The sequence below is a fragment of the Thermothielavioides terrestris genome, chromosome 2 (genome assembly GCF_000226115.1).
Source record: "Thermothielavioides terrestris NRRL 8126 chromosome 2, complete sequence".
NCBI classification, from domain to species: Eukaryota; Fungi; Ascomycota; class Sordariomycetes; order Sordariales; family Chaetomiaceae; genus Thermothielavioides; species Thermothielavioides terrestris.
The window spans coordinates 5,367,809-5,392,719 of NC_016458.1; the positions used below are offsets into that span (position 1 = coordinate 5,367,809).

General features: G+C 57.5%; 12 protein-coding genes and 1 non-coding gene across 13 annotated transcripts; 4 read left to right on the forward strand and 9 right to left on the reverse strand.

Moving 5' to 3' along the window:
* Positions 1–47: 47 nt before the first annotated feature.
* On the reverse strand, positions 48–1,211 carry THITE_152194 (uncharacterized protein; the record flags this gene model as incomplete). Its single annotated transcript, XM_003652596.1, has 2 exons — positions 48–1,060; positions 1,130–1,211. 2 exons carry the CDS (start codon positions 1,209–1,211, stop codon positions 48–50), a joined length of 1,095 nt encoding a protein of 364 aa, XP_003652644.1.
* A 997-nt stretch (positions 1,212–2,208) lies between these two features.
* THITE_2114324 (uncharacterized protein) lies at positions 2,209–3,343 on the reverse strand. The gene is made up of 3 exons (XM_003652597.1): positions 2,703–3,343; positions 2,484–2,632; positions 2,209–2,427 (listed from the first exon to the last, which is right to left on the reverse strand). Exons 1-3 carry the CDS (start codon positions 3,191–3,193, stop codon positions 2,294–2,296), a joined length of 774 nt encoding a protein of 257 aa, XP_003652645.1. The 5' UTR covers positions 3,194–3,343; the 3' UTR covers positions 2,209–2,293.
* A 1-nt stretch (position 3,344) lies between these two features.
* THITE_2114329 (uncharacterized protein) lies at positions 3,345–4,100 on the forward strand. The gene is made up of 2 exons (XM_003652598.1): positions 3,345–3,922; positions 3,982–4,100. Exons 1-2 carry the CDS (start codon positions 3,606–3,608, stop codon positions 4,079–4,081), a joined length of 417 nt encoding a protein of 138 aa, XP_003652646.1. The 5' UTR covers positions 3,345–3,605; the 3' UTR covers positions 4,082–4,100.
* Positions 4,101–4,119: 19 nt separating this feature from the next.
* THITE_32842 (glycosyltransferase family 58 protein) lies at positions 4,120–5,587 on the reverse strand (the record flags this gene model as incomplete). The annotated part of the gene is made up of 3 exons (XM_003652599.1): positions 4,120–5,060; positions 5,099–5,347; positions 5,440–5,587. 3 exons carry the CDS (start codon positions 5,585–5,587, stop codon positions 4,120–4,122), a joined length of 1,338 nt encoding a protein of 445 aa, XP_003652647.1.
* A 74-nt stretch (positions 5,588–5,661) lies between these two features.
* Positions 5,662–7,229, reverse strand: THITE_2114333 (uncharacterized protein). The gene is made up of 3 exons (XM_003652600.1): positions 7,104–7,229; positions 6,902–7,039; positions 5,662–6,842 (listed from the first exon to the last, which is right to left on the reverse strand). Exon 3 carries the CDS (start codon positions 6,578–6,580, stop codon positions 5,849–5,851), a length of 732 nt encoding a protein of 243 aa, XP_003652648.1. The 5' UTR covers positions 6,581–6,842; positions 6,902–7,039; positions 7,104–7,229; the 3' UTR covers positions 5,662–5,848.
* A 1,417-nt stretch (positions 7,230–8,646) lies between these two features.
* Positions 8,647–9,896, forward strand: THITE_110760 (uncharacterized protein; the record flags this gene model as incomplete). The annotated part of the gene is made up of 2 exons (XM_003652601.1): positions 8,647–9,221; positions 9,269–9,896. The coding sequence occupies 2 exons, from the start codon at positions 8,647–8,649 to the stop codon at positions 9,894–9,896; spliced, it is 1,203 nt and encodes a 400-aa protein (XP_003652649.1).
* Positions 9,897–10,704: 808 nt separating this feature from the next.
* THITE_152188 (uncharacterized protein) lies at positions 10,705–11,304 on the reverse strand (the record flags this gene model as incomplete). Its single annotated transcript, XM_003652602.1, has 2 exons — positions 10,705–11,091; positions 11,182–11,304. 2 exons carry the CDS (start codon positions 11,302–11,304, stop codon positions 10,705–10,707), a joined length of 510 nt encoding a protein of 169 aa, XP_003652650.1.
* A 1,634-nt stretch (positions 11,305–12,938) lies between these two features.
* On the reverse strand, positions 12,939–14,048 carry THITE_2128394 (uncharacterized protein; the record flags this gene model as incomplete). The annotated part of the gene is made up of 2 exons (XM_003652603.1): positions 12,939–13,541; positions 13,647–14,048. The coding sequence occupies 2 exons, from the start codon at positions 14,046–14,048 to the stop codon at positions 12,939–12,941; spliced, it is 1,005 nt and encodes a 334-aa protein (XP_003652651.1).
* Positions 14,049–15,255: 1,207 nt separating this feature from the next.
* On the forward strand, positions 15,256–15,345 carry THITE_t50. Its single transcript has one exon. It is a non-coding gene; the product is annotated as a tRNA-Pro (tRNA).
* Positions 15,346–15,506: 161 nt separating this feature from the next.
* On the reverse strand, positions 15,507–16,503 carry THITE_2170264 (uncharacterized protein). Its single transcript, XM_003652604.1, has 3 exons — positions 16,390–16,503; positions 16,160–16,264; positions 15,507–16,078 (listed from the first exon to the last, which is right to left on the reverse strand). Exons 1-3 carry the CDS (start codon positions 16,410–16,412, stop codon positions 15,802–15,804), a joined length of 405 nt encoding a protein of 134 aa, XP_003652652.1. The 5' UTR covers positions 16,413–16,503; the 3' UTR covers positions 15,507–15,801.
* Positions 16,504–19,017: 2,514 nt separating this feature from the next.
* Positions 19,018–19,929, reverse strand: THITE_2044821 (uncharacterized protein; the record flags this gene model as incomplete). Its single annotated transcript, XM_003652605.1, has 1 exon — positions 19,018–19,929. One exon carries the CDS (start codon positions 19,927–19,929, stop codon positions 19,018–19,020), a length of 912 nt encoding a protein of 303 aa, XP_003652653.1.
* Positions 19,930–20,361: 432 nt separating this feature from the next.
* Positions 20,362–21,277, reverse strand: THITE_110755 (uncharacterized protein; the record flags this gene model as incomplete). Its single annotated transcript, XM_003652606.1, has 3 exons — positions 20,362–20,696; positions 20,771–20,856; positions 20,970–21,277. 3 exons carry the CDS (start codon positions 21,275–21,277, stop codon positions 20,362–20,364), a joined length of 729 nt encoding a protein of 242 aa, XP_003652654.1.
* A 1,379-nt stretch (positions 21,278–22,656) lies between these two features.
* Positions 22,657–23,900, forward strand: THITE_2114337 (uncharacterized protein). Its single transcript, XM_003652607.1, has 2 exons — positions 22,657–23,071; positions 23,139–23,900. The coding sequence occupies exons 1-2, from the start codon at positions 22,820–22,822 to the stop codon at positions 23,802–23,804; spliced, it is 918 nt and encodes a 305-aa protein (XP_003652655.1). The 5' UTR covers positions 22,657–22,819; the 3' UTR covers positions 23,805–23,900.
* The last annotated feature ends 1,011 nt before the right edge of the window (positions 23,901–24,911 follow it).

Below are 24,911 nucleotides of genomic sequence, written 5' to 3' on the forward strand. Positions count from 1 at the left end.
AAAGAAAGAAAGAAAGAAAGAAAGAAAAAAAAAGATCCGTGAGCCTCTTAATCCGGCTCATCGTCCACCGGACTCCGCCTCCCAGTCCTCCGACGCTCGCGCACGTACTTCGGAATAGGCGAGGGCGGCAGGTGCGAAAACACCGTTGTGTTCCAAGATTCCTCACCGCCCGAATTCATCTCCGGCGCGCCCCTGTCGCCCCCGTGTCCCGAGTTGCTGTTGGAGGGGCCGGCATGTCCATAGTTGTAGGAAGGGTTGGCTTGCCCATGGCTGTAGGGGTTGGCTTGCCCATAACTGTAGGGGTTGGCGTACCCATAGCTGTAGGAGGGATTGGCATGTCCATAGCTGTAGGAGGGGTTGGTCTGCCCAGAGCTGAAGGGGTTGGCTTGCCCATAGCTGTAGGGGGGATTGGCATGTCCAGAGCTGAAGGGGTTGGCCTGCCCATAGCTGTAGGGGCTGGCGTACCCATGCCACGCAGAGCCGCCGCCGTACGGGTAGTTGTAGCCGTGCTGCACGTCCCCGGTCGTCTGCTCAGCCTCGCCCGACGTGGTCCAGTCGGAACTGTGGTGGCTGCTGGCCAACCGCTGCCCGTGGGGGAGGAGCCAGTCGGGCAGCTGGCCGGGGCCCGCGGGCTGGTCGGCGGGCGTCATGCTGCTCCACCGCTGCAGGTCGGCAGCATCCACGTCGGCCGCCGTCAGGTAGCTGTAGTCTGTGTCCTGGACGAGCGGGGGACCGTCGCTGTTGCTCCCGTTGTCGCTCTCGCTGCCGTTGTCGCTGTTACTCCCGTTGTCGCTGTCGCTGCCGTTGTCGCTGTCGTTGCCGTTGTCGCTTTCGCCGGGCGCTTGCTCAATATACGGGGATGGCGTGCGTCGCCGGCGGGATGGCAGGGGTGCCCGGCGCCGGCTGGTGTTTGCCTGGTAGCGGCTGCTCGAGGCGGAGGCGGTGGCGGCGGTGGTTGTGGTGTTGTCCTGGCTGGGTGTCGCTGCGCTGGTGCCTGTGGTATAAGTGCTTGTGCCTACGCCTGAAGTCGTGCCGGATCCGTGTCCTTGTGAGCTGGACCCTGAAGCGAGTATGCCCGTTAGAGACCGTTGGGATATGGTGGTATGGGGACATGGCGGTTCATCGTTACCGTAAGGATTCGAGGCCGAACTGCCATAGCCGGCCCCCAAATAGCTCGATCCTCCATAACCTCCGTTCCCGCTCGACGACATGTTTTCCTGTGGGAATTGGGTGCAAAGATGAGCGTGGTGGATATGCTAGAAGCGCTTAGTGAGTGCGAACAGGATGTCTGAGCACTCTTATAGCAACCGCACCGGCCCTTCCCCGAGATTTGTTACCGGGTCGCGAGCCTGGCACTGCATGTGTGGCAGAAGAGCGTCAATGAACACCGTTACACCAGACAACCCGTACGAACTCGCTGGCAAAAGCGTACATCTTTGAGTGACTGGAGTTGGCGCAGGCAGCGGGACCTTCGCACAACAGTCCAGCACCTCCATCTACCTCGCCTGTGGTCGTTGCCGATCGAAATAGTTGGCCTAGCCACGACTCGCGGGAACATGACAAAGTGTCTGAAAGGGGGAGACAGTCATGCTCAAACACATCATGACCGCTCAAATGGCAGAACCTCTTCTTAGACTCCGGTACCTCCTGGACACCTGGAGCTCGAGCGAGCACCATGTGAGTCTAAGAGCAAGAAATTTTGTGGTCGCAGGGAGTCGAGCCTGGATGATGCTGGACGTACAATATCTTGGTCAGCTGGCCTCATCTCCAGATTGCACAACACGTACAACTGGCGTGGACTCGTCACTGCAATTGCAGTTCCTTTCACTGTTGCTAGTTGGACTTCTTTCGCACCAGACCACCTGACCCGGCCGGATGCGCGACGCCGAGAAACCAACGATTCTTTGAAGTCGTGGCACGGCTCCGCTGACATCGGCCGGACCTCCCCCTTGGGCGTATCGGTGATGATGCATCAGCCGGGCATGAACAGCAGAAAATGAATGGGTCAGTATCAGCGCTGCAGTTGGAACGTCAGAGGCACTGGCAGGGCTAGTGCTTGATTCACCGGTTTCTGGCCTTGGATCCGGGAACTCGGACGGAGTGCACCTGCGCAAGCGGACTTGAAAATCAGGGAGAGGCCAGCTGCAATGGACACCGCCGCGTAAACCTAAGGGGCGTGGGCGTGGGAACATGCTTGCACTCTAAATGCAGTCTATCGTCTATCGTTCTAGCGCTTAGATGGTGCCATCCACATCCCTGTGACCTGCACAGGATCACCACCCAGGCCCTGGTCTCACTTCCTCCCCGTGGCAGCCTCTTTGACGGAAAGCTTGCCAGTCACAATGTCCTTGACCACGGCGTGGATATCACTGAAATCGTTGAACGTGGTGAACGGCACGTTCTCCTTCTCGCAGTAGGTGATGAGGTCTGGTTCGCTTGTCAGCACGGCTGGCTCAAAAGGAGAGATCCCCATTTCCACATACCACGCCCCGCCTTGGCAAACAGCAGGTCGGTCTCCTTGGCCGCCGACAGGTCAGACACGCCGTCGCCGGCGTAGAAGAGGACCGGTCTCTCCTCCGCGGGGAGCCTCGAGTATTGGCGGATCTCGAGGGACTTGTCGTGGCCAAAGCCGCTGCCATGATGTGGTGAGCAACAAAGTCTCATCTCACATCACATCTCTGAGCACTCGACGAACGACTCACCTGTCGTCGTGATAGACAATCTGCCACCCCCCAACGTCATTGATGCTCTTCCCGTTCCGCGGCGCCACGTTGTTGCTGACGATCTGCAGGGAGTCGGCAGCCTCCTGGCCGAGCAGGTGGGCCAGCAGGGCGCGGATGATGGGCTCCATGCCGCCGCTGAGCACGACGATGGGCACGTTGTTCTCGCGGGCCCACTCGAAGAAGGCCTTGAAGCCCGGGTCGAGGGTGATGTTCTTGCGCAGGATGTCGATGCACATGTTGAAGGGCGTGGCCACGCTGTCGAGCATGTCCCGGAAGGCGTCGCGGAAGTCGCGGCGGCCGTAGAGCACGTCCTCGTTGCCCTTCTTGCGCAGGACGGGGCCGAAGCCGAGGTTGTCGGTCATGAAATCATTGCTGTCCTGCTGCGTGATGGTGCCATCGAAGTCGGTGAAGAAGATGAACTTGGGGTTCGTCCTGAGTGCCGGCAGCGCGGTCGGCCCCGCTGACCCCATTCTGGCAGCGGTGAGGCGGGCGGGATGCGGGTGAGATGAAAGGTGAGAGATGAGGAATGAGCGATGGCGTCCGAATACAACCCAAGATCCGTGCGGCTTTTACTGGAAAGTCTCTGCTAGGCGTTTGTCCCTGGTTCCCGGCGCGACCTGCAGATCACGTTGATCGGTCCTTCACACCGTCTGGCCGTGGGCATCTCTGGTGCCGCTGCATGGAGCCAGAGAGCATGGATTTTGGTAGCAAGGGGTCCGCAGCGCACCCGCTGTGCTGATTGTGGGTCTAGGCGGGGCTGCGTCCGCAGGAATGGAGCGGCGTCTGCCCCGCCAAAACCCCAAATCCAACAGGGGAAGCCCAGAAAGATTGAAGCCACAGGGAACGGCTCGGAATTCTGCAGACCGACAAACGGCCGCAGCCATGGGCAAGCCAAAGCGTGCCGTGTTTGCCGCCGCGCAGGAGACGACATCGCCTCCTGACGAGCTCACCGATACCCAGTTCATCGCCCGAGCCATCAAGGGCGAGGGTAACCACGTCTACACGTGCGAGCTGCCCAACGGAAAGCCCGTCGTTGTCGAGCTCGAGCCCAAATTCCGGAATACCGTCTTCATCAGGCGAGGCGGCTATGTGCTCGTCGATCTAGCCTCCGCCGAGGAGCGGTCGCGGAGCAGCAGGGTGGTCGGCGAGATCATCAATATCGTGCGCGACGAAAAGGAGTGGCGGAAGCAGCCGTACTGGTAGGCAATATACGCTGCCTCGGGTCTTTTCGCCGCATCTAACGCCTTTCCCTCGTCAGGCCGAAAAACTTCACTAAGAACACCTTCGATGACGAAGAGGAGGACTCAACAGTGGGCAGGATGCCACCCAGCGACTCGGAAGAGGAGGAGGGATCATGATCGGGGTCCACAATGATTCTGAGAGCCATACAACCTGATTACCGCTTTGCGGCCTCAACCTTCGACGGATCCCTTTTCGGCTCCCAGTCTTCTCGAGCGCCCCACCAAACCAGGGCCACCGTGAGGGCAAGAACGCCAACGACAGCACCGGAGCTCGCTGGCGTACTGGGATACACGTTCCACGCCCACTCCTGGACCGCCCACAGCGCATACTGAAGAACCGGGTGGACGCCGCTGCGCCAGAGGAGGAACGGGGTCGACCAGGCCAGATATGAGTAGAACTGGTAGTGCAGCGAGCGAGCGAAGAGAAGACCGATGGTGTTGGCAGAGAGCATAGCCGTCATAACAAACCGCGGCGTGACGTCCCGAGAGATGCTGCGCTGTTCCTGCGTCGTGAATGGCGACTGTGCAAAGAGAATCGGGATGACCAGCTGCGACAGCGGCTTCCGCGCCGGCCGCAGCCACCGAGTGGTGACAAACAGGGCGAGAACGGCCACATGCAGGCCCAACAAGCCAACCGCGAACCGCCGGCTGAGGAAGACGTCCTCGCCCACAAACCGCCAATTCACCGTCCACTTGAAGAAGAACTGCCTCGACAGCTCGAACGCGCGGCCGAGGTAGCCCCAGGGGTTGCGCGCGAGGAACGGCAGGGCGAGCAGGACCTGGACCAGCGCCATCACGGCCGCGAGCCACAGGCTGGTGGCGAAGCCGCTGCCCAGCAGCAGGACGACGCCGACGGCCGGCAGCACAAGCAGCAGCGTCATCTTGACCGCCAGGCCCAGCGTGTACGCCAGCGCGCCGACCCGCCAGGCGCGGCGCTGTAGGAGGAAGACGGCGAGCCAGAGGAACAGGGTCGCGAAGCAGTCGTTGAAGCACCGCAGGACGAAGATGCTGTGCAGCCGCTTCGAGAGAACCAGGAGCGGCAAGACGTACGGCGGGACCTGTTGATTACCCCTCCCCCATCTGATTGTTAGCCTTGCTTGCTGGCCCCTCCCCCAGCTAAGGAAGAAAAGAGACGTGCCTTCGCCTGCACATAGCAAGCCATGACGACGCCCAGCGTCAGCATGTACAGCACGCCAAAGATCTGCTGCGCGAGCAAGATGTCCTTGCCCTCGTCTGTCAGGTAGTAGAGCCCCGTATAGATGTAGACGTGCGCGGCCGGATAGACCAGCGGGCCGGTGCCGCCGCGGATCCGGGTGTAGTCCCGCTCGCCCGAGACGATTTGGGAGACCTGTTCCATGTAGGCGACCCAGTCGATTTCGGTGTCTTGTTCACGTTCGGGCGGGGTCAGCTTTTTGTAAATGCGGGCGGCGGCTTGTTTTTGACGGTTTGGTGGGCGTCGAAAGGGACGTGCTTACACGGGACCTTCCAGATGACGAGGCTGCAGAGCAGCGCATCGGCCACGAAGAGCAGCGGCGGGATGAGCTTGGACAGAGCATGGCGGCCGTTGGCTATGTCCAATGCGAGGCGGACCGTTTGGCGGATTAGGGAAGGTTGATCCGCCATGGTTTTGGCAGCGGCAGGCTCTCTTGGGAGGGAGCCTTGGGGCCGAGGTCGAGTGGTGAGATCCGGACGCGTTGCAGTTGGAGGAGCTCCCTGGAGGGTTGACAAGCACTAACAGTTCGGTTGGCAAGTGTTGCCGGGTGGCACAGGCGAACAAGAGTTACCTGCTACATTCCAGCATGGAGCGCTCTTGCAGTTGAGAAACTGCCACTCAGCACAGCAATCAGCAATCAACCCGTCGGGCCTGTAATTCCATTGTTCAACTCATAACTTGGACAATGGCTTCGTCCGCCCCACGATTTCGTCCACCAGCTCGACCACCCGCTCGGCACACCCGTAGCTCCCCTGGTACCCCCAGCCGGCATGGCCGTAGTTGTGCACCACCCAGGTCCCGTCAATCTTTTCCTTCTCGACCCGCACGCCGCCTTCCCGCGCCGGCCGCAGCCCCACGGCGTGCCGGATGATATCCAGCGCCTCCACGCCCTTCCCGCCCGTCAGCTCCGGGTGCGTCTCCACCGCGCGCTTCATGATGCGCATCGCCTGGTTCGGGTCCGGGTTCGGGTCCCAGCTGCCCTTCATGTACGTGCCGCCCAGGATCGTGCCGCCGCCCAGCGCGCGCTGCATGACGTAGACCACCTCGTCCTCGCCGTCCGCGCACCCGCTCGTCGTCGGCATGAGCGAGTTCGCCTCGTTGCGCACCAGCACGATCTGCCCGCGCGCCGGGTACACCTTGCTGTCCATGACCCCGCCCAGCCGGCAGGCCAGCAGCCCGGACGCGTTGACCACCACGTCGGCCCTGCGCCCGCTGTGGCTCAGGCCCGCCGCCTCGGTGACGTGCTTCAGCACCGCCCGCCGGAAGCGCACCCCGTGCCGCGCGCACTGCCCCACCAGCCACGGCAGGTAGATGGCCGTGTTGATGCACACCGACGTGAACTCGCACCCGGAGTGCACGCCCGCCGGCAGCTCCTCGGCCGGCAGCTCGCGGAAGTTGTCCATCACCTCCTTGTACCAGGGATCGGGCTGGAAGAGGGCGTCGGAGAGCGCCGCCTTGAGGCCGGTTGCGACGTCTTCCTTGCGCCGGAGGACGCGAGCGGCTGTGGTGAGGGGAGAAGGCAGGTTAGAGGCGAGTTTAGAACGGGGAGGGGAGTAGTGGTACTAACTCTGGACGTGTAAGCCGGCTTCGGGTACTTCGGCGGCGAGGCGGCGAAGCTCGGGCCAGGTGCGCCGTTCCCACCGGCTGTCCTTCTCGAGCGCCATTCTGGGCTCTCTGGTCAGGGTCTTGCTGCCGGGGCCAAAGGAGTGCTACGTCTCACTCACGGCATGACGTTTGCGCCGGCCCATGGAGAGGTGTACTCGATGTCATAGTCCCCAGGCATGTGTTTTGCCACTACCGTCACCACATTCCCCTCCTGCTTGGCCAGGAGCAGCGCGCTGGTGAGGCCGCTCACCCCGGCACTGTCCCTGATCAGTCGCATGTTCGGGCTGTGCACAAGCCCGGTGCTTGGAGTCGACAACTTACCCGAGAACGACAATGACGGGCATGTTGGCAATGAACAGCTCTGCTCCGTAGGTGTGTCGGATACAGCGCTCCGTAGTTTGCTGCTAGTCCGCCAACTGCAGGCTCTTAGAATGGTTTGCCCGGGCGGTTAAAAGTGAAAGTGAAGCGGGCAACCGGAGCGGCGTCCATGCCGGGGATAAGCGCTCCGATGGCCGCCCCTAACGTTCAGTGACCCCGCAGCGCCATTCAGATAACTCGCTCCTTCGGCCGAAGCTCCGCTTTCCCGCCCCCGAATGCGGAAGGATTCCGTAGGGAAACCCCCGAACGCCAGCTCGGCCCAATGGCTTTATCACCAGCTCTCGCCCCATGCCGAGTCTATTTACGGCGAGGGATCTGGATGCAAGTTGCCCATTTCCCGCATTTGTCAGCAGATAGAGAAGGAATCCCTTATTGCGGAGCGAGAGGCTTGAAGGAATAATGACGGCTCTCTATTTCTTGCTCAAGTCAATCCTGCGAGGTGTGGGAGGGTGCAACGAAAATGGGCGGCAGATAGTGGGCAAGTGGGCAGCATTTCGCGGTTGTATGCGCACTAACTGTGTGAGCAGTGAAGCATCCTCCATGTTGAAAGGTGTGAGACGACCCTGTGGCTTGCCCGGGGTTCGCGCACAAAGCGACAGGCCAAGGAGTCGTTCTGAGTCCTGACCCTCTTCTTAAGAGAGGGTGTAGCGGATCGCCAGGTTACCTGCAACATGAGGGATCGGATTACCCCACGGCGCCGGAACCCACCCCCACAAGCAAGACCCAGGCCCTCAAGCTCGGGACGCGAGCAGGAAGAACGTTACTTAGGTCTTGCGCGATAGGACCTTGGTATCGAGAGACTGTCATGGTCGCATGCCTGCCTCTCACATGCGGGATACAAGGGTCCATGGACAGGCTGTTTCCAATTTCCCAGATCTCTCTGAAAGCTGTATTTCTATGCGCAGGGTTGATTGTGCCGACAGGAGGCCAAAGTTCCGCCAAGTGGCAAACAGGACTGTGGGAACATGATCGGTGATGTCTGCAGACGTGGCCAGATTCAGCTGACGAGGGTGGCCCTTCAAGCCCTATAATCTCACGCACGAGGAGTCGATCAACATGGCACAGGCCTCGGCCAGTCGAGTGTACGTAAAAGGAGATGATCTACAGGGCGTCCAGACATGCTGGCATCCCTTTTTTTTCCATTGGACACCAACCGCGCTCATTTCCCTCTTCGTCTGCGACTGAATCCGTGAAACCTGCAGCTAGGCAAGGTGGCTTTCTACGCATGATGCTATTGCTTGGACTTTAACCCCTTGGAATGGGAAGTCAGACAGCATCGAGTAATCTTCCGTGGAGCTAGGGTTCAGCTGTGCCCAACAATGGGACTTAGATAATGATAAAACCTAGCGAAGCCCCCCGAAACTTGAGCTCCATCTGCCGCCGCCTTCAGCCTTCTGGATTTCCTATCGATCTCTTTCCCACATCTACCGGACAGACCGCTTGGCGCCCTGTCTTTTGCCTAGACGCTGCACTCCGTCCCGGAATCATGAACATTACAGTAACGGTCCCCGAAGGGTCAAGCAACCATGGCAATCCGAACCTCCTGTGCGTTCCCCCGAGCTGGTCTGACTACATCATCTTCTACTTCTCCAACTACGTTGCGCACGCTGCCACGGTTATAATGAGCCCGGGACAGGGCTGGAGAGAGACGATCATCGTCGTCCTGAGCGCGCTCCTCCTTCCCGGCAGCGGCATCCAACGTGCCATCACAGCCATCCGGCGCCGCTCCAGGTTTCAGTCTGATCCGCTGACCCGTGCTGCCCGTGCCGGTGCTTTGTGTGTGGTCGTCAGAGAGGACGGTGACTCGACACATCGGCCTGATCTTGCCGACGCTCCGGCCCAGGAAGAAGGCCGCGGTGGCTCGCAGTTGTCCTCGACTGAAGGAGGGCGGCCTAGCAAGGAAGACAATCTACCGGAGAGCCCGGAGGCAGATATCGCCCCAGTCCACGCCGAAAGCCGCAACCCGGAACATGGGGTCAACGAAACGAAAATAGGAGGAAGGCAAGCCCAGGCTCTGCGGATAACCAATCATCAGCGCGTGGCCGCGCGTGCTAACGCATGGTTTCACCGGAGGCTAATAGGACATGGTGGAATCCCTCCCGTACCAGCGTGGTCCCCCGTGACGCCGTCGTTCACGGACAATACCGCCTGCCAGCCGGCTACCGCCTCGTGTTCGTGCCGGCCTGGGCGGCGAGCGAGATCAAGACGCCGGCCGGGGCGGAGTGCAACTCGCTCGCGTCGTCGTACAACTTGCCCAAGCTCCTCGTCAGTCTGCTCCAAATCGTCTGGGCCACCACCACGCTCTACCGCGCGAGAGGCGATCAGATCCAGCGGTTCGGTTATGCCGCCTTCGGGTTGACTGTGGCGCCGTACGTCTTCATGTCCATCATGAACATTGCCGGCTCATTTCTCAACCCCGAGTACGCCGCCATCTTCATGGTCCGGACGCCGCTGATGGACGAAGCCGAGTCCAAAGGAGGCTTCTTCGTCGGAGAAGTCAGACACGACGCCGGGGCGAGACCTGGAGCCGAACCCGAGTTCTTGGACATCGTTAAACAAGAAAGCTTCCTGTATATTCTGAGCACTTTCTGTGGTTTCATCCCCCTCGCGATAATCGGAGGCCTTAGCCGATTTGAGGCACAGGACAGTACCACGCTCCAGCAAGTCTTCACTTCTTTTTGGGTAACCCAGTTCTGGGCATTTTCGGAGGAACCGTTACCGTATTCTATGTTATAATTGGAGACCTGGGCTGGAGCTGCGCGGTCACCCTGGGCTATATTCGCAAGTGTGTACGCCGTGGGTGCGGTGGCCTCGATTGGTGGCATGGTGGTTGTTGGCCAGATGATCTGCGACTTCGGGGTTTGCACGCTTCTCTCTTCTTGACTTGTCCTTTCGGGCAGCGACAGGAGGCAGCCAGCCAACCCAGCACCTTATTACGGCAAAAGAGTCAGCTGGGATTTCAACGCCGGACTCTAGGTGCTTGGAGGAGTACTGGCGCGCGATCAGTCTTCCGATAATTCCCTCTGTCTCCGGAACTTGAAATCAGTCCAGGGAGAGGCGCGAGTTAGAGAGGAATGAGTGCCAAAAGACTCCAATTTTCTAGAACCAACAGAGCATTGACCCGGTGCAGAATATGCTGCTAAGTATTCAACCCTCCCGCCCCAATGACGAATCTGGTGCTGTCTATGCTGAATAAAACAACCGGAACCAAGGATTCGAGATCGGTGTGCCTATCTCCGCCTGCTGTCTTAGTCTATTCCCTGTCACCTTTCCGCGCGTTGCTAGCGGAGGAAGGCAGCGGAAAACTCAAGACACGCTAGGTGAAAGAACGTCGCAGGCCACCCCCTCGGTGGAAAGTCCTGAAGAAATACCAAAATAACGACCGAATATCCCTTGCCGCCGAAGTCCCAGTCCTTTTCAATGCCGAAACCGTCTTAAGCTTCTCCGCATGCCACAGTTGTAGTTTGAGAAACCCGCCGCGCGCCCTCAGCCCATCGACGCCCAAGTCCTCTCAAGAACCCTCCCAGATCCGCAGATTCCCAAACTAGTCCTCCAAACCCGTCTGCACCGACCGATCCTTCCCGCGATACTCGGCCTTCGAAAACGGGGCGTGCCTAGCCGGGCTGTCCGGCGTGGCCGGCCGGCTTGGGTCGTGGTACACCACCTCGGGTTTGGAGCGGTCAGCGGCGTTGACGATGATACGGGCCGGCCCCGGCGGCGTGCCCGCCACGTAAGGGCCGCTGGGCGTGACGGGGTGCTCGATGAGCGGCGGCGTGTTGGACAGCGGCAGGTTCTCGTGGTTGTTGAACCGGTGCGGGTAGCTCTCCCCGTACGGCACGGTCCTGGCCGGGATGGCGATGGCCTGGGCGCGGACCTCCGAGGCTGGGATGCGCCGGTGCGGGTCGTCTTCGGGGAGGTTGCTGTTGGAGAACTGCGTTTGGGGACCGGGTGGTTAGAGAATTGGCTGGGCTGGAGGCGCGGGGTGTCAATGGGCATGGCTAGAGATGCTGTGCTAACTCACATAGGAGACCTCCGAGACTTCAGACTGCTCAGATGGTCTCCGGCTGCCCGGCGGGTCTTTGGGCGTTGCGGTACCGGAGTCAGAGTCGGAGTCGGACTCATAAATGGTCTCAATGTCACCCATGACTTTCTCGTCTAGAGAGTTCGGTATGTGATAGGGAGTGGACCTCGAGCTAGTGGAGTCCTGAGGACAGACCTCATCGTCGCTGTCGAAGTATACTGGCGAGCGTACGGCCCATGGCGAGCGAGGAGGGGAGTATGGAGGTGTTGAAGAAGGGGATGAGAGATCCGGCCGAGGAGGAGACAGTGAGCCCAATCGGTGATCAGAGGAAAGAGGCGCGGGCGAAAAAGGCGGCGAAGGGGTTGCGTATGGAGGCGAACGAGAGGAAGACGGATCCGTTGGGCTAGCCGAAGGGGCACCTACGGACCAGGGCCCGAATCCCCCTGGACTCATTTTCGAGATGAATGAACAGAAACAGAACTTTGGAACGCGAGGCGATAACCGAGACTTCTGAACCTAGCTCCTACTGAATGATCGTGGGTGAAGAATGAGGGACACACTGGGAAAAGATAGAGATCAACGAGAGGATTAAGAAGGACGACACGTATATATCCCTTTTGGTGAGGGCGAGGCTCCAGGCCTCCCTCGCAGCCGCTCTGCGGCTCGTAGGACGACAACGCTGATGTTGTCCGGATGTTACCCCTGACGTTGCACTACAGCCTCTGAGGCCGTCACGGCAAGGTCCTGCATAAGGCGCGTGATATAAACAAAGAAAACTGCCGTTACACAAGCTGGCCGCCCATTGGGAGGGGATTGGTCCTGCGCATCCTCAACCAACAACACTCGCTTAGCCACAGCAACAGCCACATGATCTAGGAGGGAACCCTCCTCATGTCTGATCGAAGCGTGAAGTGGAGCCGCAAATAGCGTCCGCGTGGCCGGTGGGTTCAAAGCGGATGCAGCGTTGTTGTGGGCCGGGATCACGAGCTGTAGGAGGTATGGGAGGCTGCCTGGGAACTTGGGGTATGGGGGACGGTAGTATCGTCACACCTCAGTCGCCCACAACCTGTCAACGCCCAGGTTGGAGAAAACGGAATGTGGTTGGAAGGGGGCGGATTTAGTTCAATACAGCACGCAGTTATTAGGTATTCAACTCTCCTGCCTCAGAAACTACGCATGCGGCGCATTCGTATGATATCCACTGGCGGAGCACTTGTCAGAACAGAGTTGGGCAAGAATCAACCGTCGCATTCTATCTGATTAAGCCGTCGGCGGACCAGTTGCGGAGCAGGAGCGGTGTCATTGACTCGACTGGACCAAGTTTATCTCCTTGATTTGATGTAAAGACAAACGAAAAGCCCGCAAGAACATGGTAAGGACAACCGCCGAAACAACAATCTGGGCGGTGACAAATCCGAAATAACAACCAAAAGTACAAAAGTCCATTCTCAGCATGCTCCCAAATTGAACGACGCCAACCCAAGTTGACAACCTCTTGTGTTCTAACCCGTTCTGTTTATCAATTCCCAGTCATAAAGTCAGTCGGTGTAGACCGAAGTACCACCACCCCTGTGGTCATACCATCGAAATGCAACAGTTCCCAGGTCCCCGTGAGTTCTTCCCCGCCGACGGCGCTCCTCGTGGCAACTGTTGGCTTCAGCAAGAAGTCGCCGCCAAAGCCGCACATCCATCCGGCCGCTTCCACCTCTCCTCCCCCTTTTAACCCGCCACCGACTGCGCCTCGACCTGAATGCCGATCACTCAGTGCCCGTAGCCGGGTCGGAGTCGTCCTCCATGATTTCCTCCCAAGTCTCCGCAGTCTCCGTCCCCTTCGCCTTTCCCTTTCCCTTCCCTTCCCCCTTTCCCTTGTCCATCCCCTTCCCCTTTCCCTTCCCGTCGTCATCTTCCCCCTTTCCCTTGTCCATCCCCTTTTTTTTATCCTTCCCCTCCCCGTCGTCATCCTCCACCTCCGCCGCGGCGGCCACCCTCCGCTCCGTCCTCGCCCGATAGACCGCCACGGCGAACGGCTGATGCGTCGACCCCTCGGGCACCGCCCGCTGGGGGTCGTGGTACACGACCTCCGGGCGGGAGCGGTTGGCCTCGCTGACGATGATGCGCGCGGGCCCCGCGGCGCGCCGCCCGTGCGCCGGCACCCACGGCCCGCGGCCCTCGGGCGCCAGCGGGTGCTCGATCAGCGGCCCCCGGTTGTCGCGCAGCCGGATGCGCTCCCGGTTGCGGAAGCGGTGCGGGTAGTCCGGCGCCGGCTGCGTGGCGAGCGGGATGGCGGCCGCCTGGCGGCGCACCTCCGCGGCGCGGATGCGCCGCAGCGGGTGGTTGTCCGGGAGGCCCTCGAGGGAGAACTGTTCCGCGGAGGGCGGTGGTTAGTTTGCCGGAGAGCTGTGGCTTTGAGAGGGGATGGGAAGCTGGGATGGGGGCAGCGGAGGAATGGAGGAGGATAAACTTACGTGGGAGCTGGTGTGGGATTTCTCCGAAGATGTGGTGGCAGGTGTGTCGATCCGGTGGCCAGCACCGTGCGCAGTGGGAACGGAAGGTCCAGCGGCATGAGTGGGATTTGGATTGATGATGACGCGCCGGTGGCCAGAGGATGAACCGGTGGCGCCTGGCTGGTTTGAGGCCAGCACCATCACCTGGATGGTTCTCTCGTCGGTATTGCGGATCAGAATGGGCGCGCCAGTAGTTGGCGACTCCGGAATGATCATAAGCCCTGCGTTGCTGCGTGCCAGAACTCTGTTAGGGAACGCTCCAGTGACCTCTGCAGGTGCTGCAAAAGGGGCGGGAGCCGGTGGACTCTCGGTTGGCCACACGAATCCAGCCCATCCGTCGGGACCGAGAGGATACTGGTCCATGTTGGCGACGGGATGAGTGGGCGACGGTCGAGCGCGAAGGGCGAGTTTAGATCAAGTCGAAACTCGAAAGAGTCAAGACACGATGGAGGAGTCACCGAAAGACAGTTGTGGACTGTTGGAGTTGTCGATGAGACACGCATCATGAGAGGGAATAGACGGGAGCAGACCGTTGACCTGTCTTTATGCTCGCTCTGAACAGACTCCCGCGCCTCGTCCATCTTGAACCATTGCCTCCTGTACGCCCACGTCTGCATGCCACCGTGAAGGTCTCAACGCCTGACTATTGACTATCGCCACCAAGGCGGTTGTGGTTTCAGATTTACTTTTCTCTCCTCTTCTCACCGCCTTGCCAGCGCAAGGCTGTCTGGGACGAACAAAGAAATCTGCCAACGCACGGAACACAGTCCTGCAGGGTGCAACCAACAACACCTCGCTTAACTGCGGCCGAGCCGCATGACGCGGGATGGGCTCAACAGGGAAGAGGGCCTTGCATGAGACCCCGGGGAGGCCGCCCTGTAGGGCCGTGGGGGAGAGAGTCATGCGGGGTTCAACGGTGCCGCGAGGCGCACTACTGCATGGCGGCGGTCGCCTCTTCGGGAGCGGCCGCTCCCTTCAGGCCGGGGTACGTGGTGCAAGCATGGATAGAAATGAGTTTTCAAGACACCGCCGGGATATCTAATGGCGCTGCAAGAACGCAAAAGCAGTGTCTCTGCTACCACGCTTTTGGAAGACTACACAAGTGCTGGGTTATGATGCTGACCCAGATAGGTTCAGGGCCAGAGCATTCTCCTGATAGCTTCAGTGTCGCATCAACCACCAGCTCCACGTTTCCTGTCACTACCAAGTCGTTCGCAGCAGTCTCCGCCTTATCCAGCGCAGTTCGTTATTGTTATTCTTCTTCATGTTATTCTTCTTCATGTTGTTCTTCTTCATGTTATTCTTCAACTAGCTCATCTGCTCGGGTAGCACGCCACGATAACGGCCGTTGTGTAATTGCGATGTACATTCGACTGTAGTGAAAATTTAAGTCTGGCCACCATAGGCAGAGCAAGGTAGAAGAGTGGGAAGAAAAAGAGAAAAGAAGAAACAAACAATAAAATAAAGGAGAAAAAAGGAAAAAAGAACCTTCCCAGTGTCGGTAGTTCCATCCAGCAATCACTGCTTGATGATAGTCAATCGGGAGAACACCATCACATCTGACTTTCATGGGCCGCTGGTCTAGTGGTATGATTCTCGCTTAGGGTCCCAACCCAGGCATTGCTGCGAGAGGTCCCGGGTTCGATCCCCGGGTGGCCCCCTCTTTTGCTTTCCAGTCCACCATTAACACTGCAGAATACTGGGTAAGGATGACAGTTTTTTTGATATTGAAGAGTATTTTCTCGTAACTGGCATCTGCATCCTCATTGGGGATTGTTCATCCATTTTCCTTCGTTTAGATAACGACCACCTTCGCAATATGGGAGGCCTTGGAACACTCGAGCTTGCCATCTTGCTGCCGAGTGCCACAAATGCCGAGTTTCTCCGCTCCAGAAACGGACAGCAAATGCGCAATAGGATAACAGCTATCCCAGCCTACCGGTATCAAACAATGCCGGCGGCAAAACCTAGGTCTAAGATGAAAGCGGCGTGACATTCACCCTGCTCCTCGCCGACGGCGACGAGTGTGCAGGTATCTACTGTTCCTCCCTACTCCTCAGCCTCCTCCTCCTCCTCAGTTTCTAACGCTCATTCGGGCTATTCCTCCAGACACAACCTAGTCGCTCTTGGCCGACGTTGTCTCCGCAGTTCCATCATCCGGCCGGGCCTCGGCCTTGTCAGACGCCTCAGCTTCCTCCGGCGTATACTTCTTCAGCAGGTTTAGCAGGGCCGGCGGGTTCGCGCCGAGGAGGTCGTCAACCTTCTGGCCGTCCTTGAAGACAAGGAAGGTAGGCATCGCGCGGATACCGAGCTCCTGCGCTAGATCAGGCACTTCGTCGACGTCGAACTTGGCAAAGTACGTCTTGTCCTTGAAGGCAGGGTCCTCGGCCCATCTGTGCGAACGAAGAGGGATTGTGTTGGTTATCTGATGACACTGAGCTGTAAACTACGGGAGGGGCCAAACGGGCACGTACCTAGCGACCTGGGGAGCAATGGCCTTGCAAGGACCGCACCATGTCGCAAACGCATCGAGGAGGACAACCCGGTTGCTGGCAATGGTCTCCCTGAACTGCTCCAGGCTGCAGAACACTCTCGCGTCAGCGACGATTCAGAGGCGCATCAGACTGATCCGGCTGGGAGCGTTGAAGGACGGAGATACAACCGCGTTCGCAAAAAGGTGGGGGACGGCGGGGGCGCGACTTACGAAGCGATGTTGTGCACGGTCATCTTGGGCGAGCTGGTGGTGAATGATCTCGTGGCAGTTGGAAAAGCAGCTGGTAGAGGTCCTCGAATGGCAGTGAAGACGGATCGCAGGAGTCTGGATTGCATTGGGAAGAAGGGGCGGGGTTGTCGCTTGTGGGAGGTGAGGTTTATGAAGACCCTTTATCCAAGCTCACGGGCTAGCGTGGATTATTCCGTAAGATGATGTAATTCAGGGCCCCAGGATTTGTCAGGGCACCCGATGACGCGAAGCACTGCCCCACCTGCTTCCTGTGCTTTCTGGAACCCGCCGGCACGGACGACACAGCCCTGAGCAGCAGGCGCAAACCAACTGCCAACCCGCGCAAACCGCCTGGGCTGTGCACAGTCAGCCACCGAAGCTGCCTGGTCCAACCAGAGCGAAGACGTGATTTTCTCAGGCCTTTGGCACCTAGTCTGCGCCAAACCTGGAAGGTGTTGATTTCTCATCAAAGCCGTGGCTGAAATCGCCCTGCAGACCGATTCTTGCGCGGGCTCCGAATATTCGTATTTTCACTGGACATTGCTCCAGACAATGCCTAACCCGAGCGTTCTCTGAGCGTGAATTGAAGCTTGATGTTGAAGCTCGCCGAATCCTAACCCTGACACTGACACGACAAACTGATGAAACTTTTATGAGACCGATGGCTGTAACGAATGTACCTATGTGCACCAGAATGAGTCTGCAAGCTCAATTTGACCCAGCTCTTCGCTTCCTTCCTTACCACTTGGATTCACTCCTGGTTCCCGGAGCTGAGCCGGAGAGTTCACGTCACGGAGTGGAAGACATGACCTCGGATCAGATACTGCGGCAGAACAACCTGAAGTTTTCATGGTAGCCGAATTTGACTGTTTCTGTAAAAGGCCAAAATTTCAATGAAAAAAAAAAAAAAAATAAAATAAAATAAAATAAAATAAAATAAAGGTCAAAAAACTCACAGGCAAAACCCGCGGAGGGGTTTCGGTGCGGAGGGGGTGGCCAGCTATGACAACCCCTATAGATATCCCTCCGACAGCCGAGAGAGTCGAACGGGACAGATCGCCCTGACACAGAGCGGAGATTTTCGGAACCACACTTTCGCCCGGTGGCAGGAGCTGGTAGCAGGGAAATTGCAAGACTGGCATATAAAGGACTAGCAGGAGGTGCGACTTGGACTTCTGTGAGGCACACGTGCCAGTCTGGAGAGCAGACCTCCAGGGCTGCAATCGGGTTCAATGGCGAGAGAGGAGCACGCTAGGATGCAAGAGTGGTCGTTTTGTTGCCGAAATGGGCACCAACCTGATTCTGGGGACGATCAAAGATCGTGGCCGGTACCTTCTGACACTGGACTTAAGCCGAAGCCTTTCCTTGCTCGAGCCCCTGCCCACTCCTTTAGGCTGCTTTACATCCATTCTTATAGTGTTTTCTAACTATATCTGGTGGTCAACTCAAAATTCATGATCACTGGGCTGACCAGCATTCTGGAGGCCGTCTCCAGAGCGACCATTGCTTTTCGCACGCAATATAGGCCAGTGATAACGTTGTCCGCTAGTTGTACCCGAGCCGCCGGCAATGCTTGGGCAGGAATAAATTGGTTTGAAATTGCTCGTCATACCTATCCTACTGGACCTCCTGGGTGCCCTTGGACTTGAGATGAAGCAATTTACGGAAGCTCCTACCAAAAGAACCCGCTTACCGCCTTCAGTACGGCCGGCAGAATTAGCCGGTATTTACATCGACATACAGATCCTTCGTCCCCCCATTCCGTCCCCTCAATCTACGTCTTTCTCATCATTATCATCCTCCTCAATAGAACCACCTTGAACCTCTTTAACAAATATTTTCTACGTAGGTTTAAGCGCTTACTCTTAAGCTACCTAGGTAATCCTCTAGCTTAAGAATAAGTAGGTTAAAGCGTTTACTAGCATTGAACCTGAGACTTTAAACGGCCTAGCTTATAGCTCTAATCTTATTCGGAGCTTCGATCTTATATCCTCTCTTCGCCTTTCGTGCCCCCTTCTCCCCCCCTCCCCTCTCAATATCCTTAACAAATATATCTATAGTACTGTTAAAGGTACTAAATAGCTTTATTCTTTTCTATTCGAGTAGTTGGATCTCGGGGATCGTAAGATTCAGGAGAAGTTCAGGAGATGGATTCCGTGGGGATCGCCAGTGCAGAGTGTTATTACTTTACTAAGGCTTATAGGCTTGGCATTGGAGGCGGTGAGCGGATTCATTTGGTAGGAGCTTCCGTAGTTGGTGCACTGTTGTGGCGGCTGCCATAAGCTAGGAGCAGGACTGCGAGTGAGGGATTGTCTGTCAACCTCTACCTCAAGGCCTTTGAGCTCAAGAACACCGCGACCTCTCACTGCCGCCTCGCAATCACCAACAGGACTGTTAGCCTGAGATGAGGAGCCAGCAAGAAGTATCGAGTGGCCGTTGCATACCTGTCATTGGTGAATGCCGCCTGTATCATCCGTATTGACCAAATTTACCAGCAACGCTCCGGGCGCAGCTGATGTTACTTCCAGTACTCCTATCGAATGCCTACTGGCATATACCTGAGATGCTTCACAGGATCCTGGGCAAAACAACGGGTACATCTAGCCCCCATCACTCCGCCCGCCACTCGACGAACTCCTCCTCCAAATGCCTTTTCAACTCCGCAAACCGATTTCCAAACGTCCTGCCACACCTCCAACAGACTAGCTCCCGCCTCAGATTCGCATTCTGGTACCCCGTCTCGCGCCGCACATCGTCCTCGGCGAGCGGATAATCCGCCAGCGGGACGAAGAACGGCGTGTTGAAGCTATTGTAATGCTTCCTGTGCTTGACGCGCTCCGAGCGCATGTCGCGCGAGATGATGTGGACGTGCAGGTGGGCCATGGACGGGTGGGCGTGCGTGCCGACGCGGATCTCGCGCGCGTAGTCGCGGCCGGGCGGCAGCCGGTCGGGCGGCACGCCGCGGCCCACGGCCTCGTCGCGCGCGCGGTTGCTCGCCGAGAAGGAGCCCAGCTGGCGGGCGAGCTCGGCGGCGGCCAGCCGGGCGGCCTCGGCGGCCTCGGCGCGGATGGTGGTGAGGAAGGAGGCGTCGGCGAAGGCGGTGTGCGGGTGCAGGAGGTAGTGCGCTGGCGAGCGCGGCAGGAGCAGCAGGTGGATTGTTGATTTGGGGAAGGCGTCTTTGATCAGCACCGTGTGTGCCGTCACGCGCAGCACCTGGTTTGGGAAGCGCTCCGGGTGCTCGATGTACTCGATCAGGGCGCCCCGCCAGACGCCGCGGATCACTTGGGAGGCTTTGCTGGCCAGGGATTGGGGGGCTTGGGATATGGGGGCTCTCGGCTTTGGAGCCATGAGTTCGGTGAAGGCGTTGCGCTTGGTTTCCGGTTTGGATGGTTTTGTAGTGTTCGCCCTGGCTGTTGGGGTTTGAGCTTCGTCCTGTTTCGGGGTCGACTCGGGCGAGTCAGCGCTCGACGCAACACTCTCCGTGCGAGTGAGATCCTCCAAGTCTTCCGCTGTTTCGGCCATACTGAAAACAAAATCTCCCGAGGCCACGAATTGCGTCAGGATTAGGCCGGTCAAATATTCCGGTTTCTAAGGGCTTCCGGGATCATAGTGATGAGAGAGCAAGCATGGTTGATGAGATGAAGCGGCCTAGCATGATGAGTTGAGCGGCCAAGATGATATGAGGTGTCATTGGCTGACAGCTGCCGAGGAGCTGGTGGCAGGTGGCTGGCTTACACCAGCACGGTTCCCCACCCCCCCCCCTTTTTTTTTCTCTCTCTTCGCATCCAAGGCAAGCAACTGAATCGTATTGAAAGCGAACCATTTCAATGCCTGCTGAATCGAAGTGCTTCGTTCTGGCCCTTGAAACTAATCAAAACCTGGAAACCAAAGCCCCGTTGGCTACCCCTTCTTCAACCAGCCCGTCAGATCATTGCTTCGCACGCACTCCCCCGCTTAAGCCAGACGTAGCAGAAGCTTGATACGCTGTATGAACGCCGTAGGCAATTTCGGGTTTATACTGGATGCGGCAGCCAGAAAGGCCTGTCTCTGATCGAGCGGTACATTGACACTGCCTTCCCGCAGCTTGACCGAGTAGGGACTTTTGATGAGGAGCCACATCAGATCCAGGAAGTCATGCGAGTCGAGGTCGCCTCGTGCACAAAATGCGGCAAGTTTCGATGCGAGAATATGCTGAATATCGATTAGGCGGTAAGTCCTAGTCCCTTCCTTGGTCACGCCCTCAACCTCCTCCGATGCTTCGAGGGTATTCACGGGAGCACCCAAGAAAGCTGCGAGAGGGCGCGTAAGCACTCTGAATGGAACCCACGGCCCCGCTGATTTTTACTTTTCCCCCGAAACGTACCTTCGGTGATTAGGTCGACGCAGACGGGAACTTCGTCAAGACCGGCGTGTAAGGGACCCCCGACATGCACATAGACTCGCATGACACTAGGTGGCCACGGGGCCTCGCGGAAGCACCACTCTACCAGTCACCCGGCAGCAATTAGTACTCAAGCCTTCAGAATTTGAAGAGCAATGCCAGCCGGTACGGAGTTACTCACCGGGGATCGCCTGCTAGAGCCGTCCTGAGTTGCAACATGTTGCCTCCAACAGCGAGATCGACATCAACCGTCTGTCGGGGGTTGCCGCGCAACCTGAGTGAGAAACCTCCCATGAGTGCATACGGCACGCCATGGGCTCTTAGCTTCTCAACGATGTAATCCATGGCAAACACCAGATGATGCTCTGATGCATGGGTACTCGCTGCCTGGAGCGAGTCGCGACTCTGAGGCGTGTAGGTATTTGCAGGCGGCGGTGCAGCGACTTGGCCTCTCAGGGCCTGAATAAGGGTTGTCCGCGCGCCGACCATGGTCGAGGTCCTTAATGGGTTGCGGTTGGGAACGACTTTGTGCTGACTGACTGAGTGTGCTGCCCCCGGGTGGGCGCCTGCGTTGTCTGGCTGCCACTCGCCAACGGCCTTTGTGCCGACGCCCGCTTTCCGGCGTCGGTCATTGTCTGCGCGACTGGAGAACTCAGGTTCCTCTGGGCCTCAAAGATTCAGCAGCGATGAGACAGATGAGGCCAGGCGTTCTGGCTGCAGATTTCAGTCAATATGGAAAGGCAAAGCTGATACTGGGAGGACGTCACAAGGGTTGGCGCCGAAGAACGGGGCCAACAATTAGGGAAGAAAAATAGGCAAGCCGTTGGAAACCATGGAAGACGGTCTTGTCAGGAGACGGAGGACATACGTATAGGAGGACACAACTACCTAGGTGAGCTCTTATCTCAAAGCTGTCTGCCATGAGCGTCATTGTTGAACCGCCATGAACTCGATGATCTTGGAGCGAGAGGCCGTTGTAGGCCTTCTCCAAGGCGGCCCTCGAAACTTGTGGCACGGCACATAAGTTCTTCGCTGGTGCTGCCAGCCCCAACCCTAGAACTGCAGCTTCGGCAATCAAGTTAGGTATGTTGGTACCTCCTCCCCGGGCCTGGCCTGCCCAGGGGTTGATGCAAGAAGGCGCGAGGCAAAGTGGTGTTGCTCATTGGAGCATTGAGCAAGAACGACGAGGTGTTTTATTTTGGGGTCCTCCGAATCTGTTGGCATTGAACTCCCAGAACTTGCTGTTGGCCTTGGGCGAGGCCAGCATTCAGCTCAGCCAGAAAGCCTTCCGTGTTGGATATTATCTCCTGGCGGCTCATGGCGGGTGTTGACCGTAACAAAATGCGGTGTGTTGGAACCAGGAGGCGCCGTGAAGGGTGACAACACCATTTCCAGTTTTCGAGGCTTATCGACTCAACGCCTAGGTGGATGGATGGTCGCAGCCAGGAAGGCCAAGTGCTGGTATACGAAAATATTGAAGTTTGTCAGGATGGCTTCTAATTGAAGAATGGCTCGCCTCAGAATTCACTGTTTTTGTTCAACTTTGCGGTGTGCCGACAGTTAAACCAGGGTCACGGGGTGCCTAGATGTGAGTGTTGAAAACAACGGGTGGGATGTGGGTTGTTTTTTTAAGGTGCAGCGGCCGAGCCGGGCATAGCTAAATCAGGTACCTACCTTACGTACCTTACCTACCTGGTGCCTCCCGGTCACCAATATGCTCCTTCCTTCCAATGGTCCATCCTTCTTCAGTGTCAAGAACCTTTTCCGTGCTGGCTTTATTTCGCACACAGTACCTACCTGGTAGTTTACTGTGTATGAATGGAACATCTGGAAACCGTGCCCCTCTGATAGCCCCACTTTCCACAACACCAAAACACAGTGCTGCCATAACGACATCCATGGATGTAACTGCGCTACCTCAGCTCTCGTCCGTCATCAATTGCGTTCTCTGTTCGGCATTGTTGGAAAATTTCAATCATCACCTGGTGGCTTCTGCGTTCGCTTCGCTTTGGGCGATACGCCATATCCGTGATGGATGCTCCTACGCCATCCGCCTCGTCCGCAGCTGCAGGGGAGCTCGACATGGAGGTATGGCGGGATGCTTGGGAACGTGAAAACGCGCAACGACCTCCGCAACTGAGATTTGCCTTCCCCGATCAAACTGTCTTCAGAAGCGCCACCGAGGTGCGCAAGATCGTTCGGTTCCTCAATGAGCATGGCATATATTGCTGCGTCGTCGGGGTCATGGCGTTGCGCTACTACGGTGCTGCTCGGCTTTGTACGGTATGAACTTGCACCTTTCCCTCGGCCGTGGTCGTGTTCACAGGCTCACTCATCCCGCACGCACCAGACTATAGAAGTCTGCGTACCCACTGAAAAACTGGCTGTTGCCGATGCTCTGATCTCCAAAGGCACGGACAACGCAAGCTACACGGCCTGGAGAGGACACCAACCCGACCTCGAAGTGCACAGGTGTTCGCTGTACCATACATTTCCCCGCTACCGGCTGAACCATGAGGGGCCCGAATTCGATTTCTACTTGGTGCCGTCAGAAGACTGGCGCCTCGACTGCGTACCAGAGAATTTCGAGTACAGCGCGCAACAGCAGATTCCCTACCCCAAACTGCATCTGTTTGCCCAGTCTCTGTTGGAGAGGCTGGAGATCAATGACCTGCAGGACTTGGTGGACGGGATGGATATCACTGAGGAGTGGGGAGAACAACATCTTCAGTTGGACAGTCCCGGAAAGGAGTATGCGCAGTGGGTGGCAGCGAAGAACGCCAAGATCCGAGCAGCACTGCCTCAGAGGATCAGGGACGATCCCTTGAATCAGATGTGTGGCCCAGGTATGTACGACATGGATGAAGAGTTCGTGGCGTTTAGGGACGTCTTCGCCCACATCGTGCGGACTAAAGAGCCCCGGGCCCGACTGCAGTTCCCGTGCGGCACGTACGCGACCAAGTACCGGGCCAAGGGCTCGCCTGATCCACGGACAACAATTCGGTTCCATGTGTAGATAGGCGTTTTGGCGGTGGAGGTGAAGGGGTCTTGAATGCCAAATACAGATTCGCACTTGACCTGAGATGGTTCCTACCAACGTCGCTGGCAAACGAAGCTCGAGAGACAAATGTACTTTCAACATACCCTTCCACTTGAAAAGCAGCCCCCGGTTGAAGCAGAGATCACGCCATACCTTGGGTATGTTTTCGAAGCTGTGAATATCAACAACACGCGGCCAACCCCGCCAAGGTACTCCAGGCCTGGAACTCCGAACACTGCCAATGCTGCATCAACGGAGTTTAGCTAAATTCATCGTGGTTTTAAAAAGCGCGGCAAGGCGTCGAGGTCAAAATGCTGGGGGTTTGCCAAGGCCAGGAGATGCGCCAAGCATCCTCTTCGTTCGCCTGCAGGGCTTTTTGAGGTCAAAGGTTGCTACATGGGCGGCTGAATACTTTTAATTAACTTCAGAACCGACAACGCCTCCTCCAGCATTCAGAATCCTATATAGCGTGGTAGTACCTATATATGTCGATCACTAAGCCCCAAGCAGTTGAAGTGTTAAGAAGTCATGGTTCAGCCAAGACAGATACAACTTCTAGTGTATTGCAGCGGCCGATCAGCCCTGTATGGATACAGCCCCTTGGTTTTCAATAACCATGCAGAGACGTAGGGGTATCGAGTGTACAAAGCCGCCGGAAGAAGTCTTCCGGTTCAGCCGTGCCTCCTGAATGGCCTCCTTCAACCTTGAGTGTGGTGAGTCGAACACAAGTGTGGTGGTTTGGATTCGGCTTGGTTCGACGGATTTCACAATGTCTGTTATTTAGAAGTAACTTGCCAGTTAAAGATGTAACAGAATTGGAACAAACTAGGGCGAAGTATCCCCGTATTGCGCTACGATTCAGAATGCTGGAGGAGAAACATGCTAAGAGTCGGGGTGTAGTAGTGACACATCTGGACAGAAGCCCGCAAAGCGCCTAGGCAGCCGGGTCACTGCATAGTTATAACCGCTGCTTGTATGTACAATATTCCTTAGCGAATGTCTACAGCAAAGGGGGGCTGAGGCTCTAGCAAGTTGAGGCAAGCGACGCCTTAGTCTGCTTTTCATTGGCGCCCTTGAAGATCC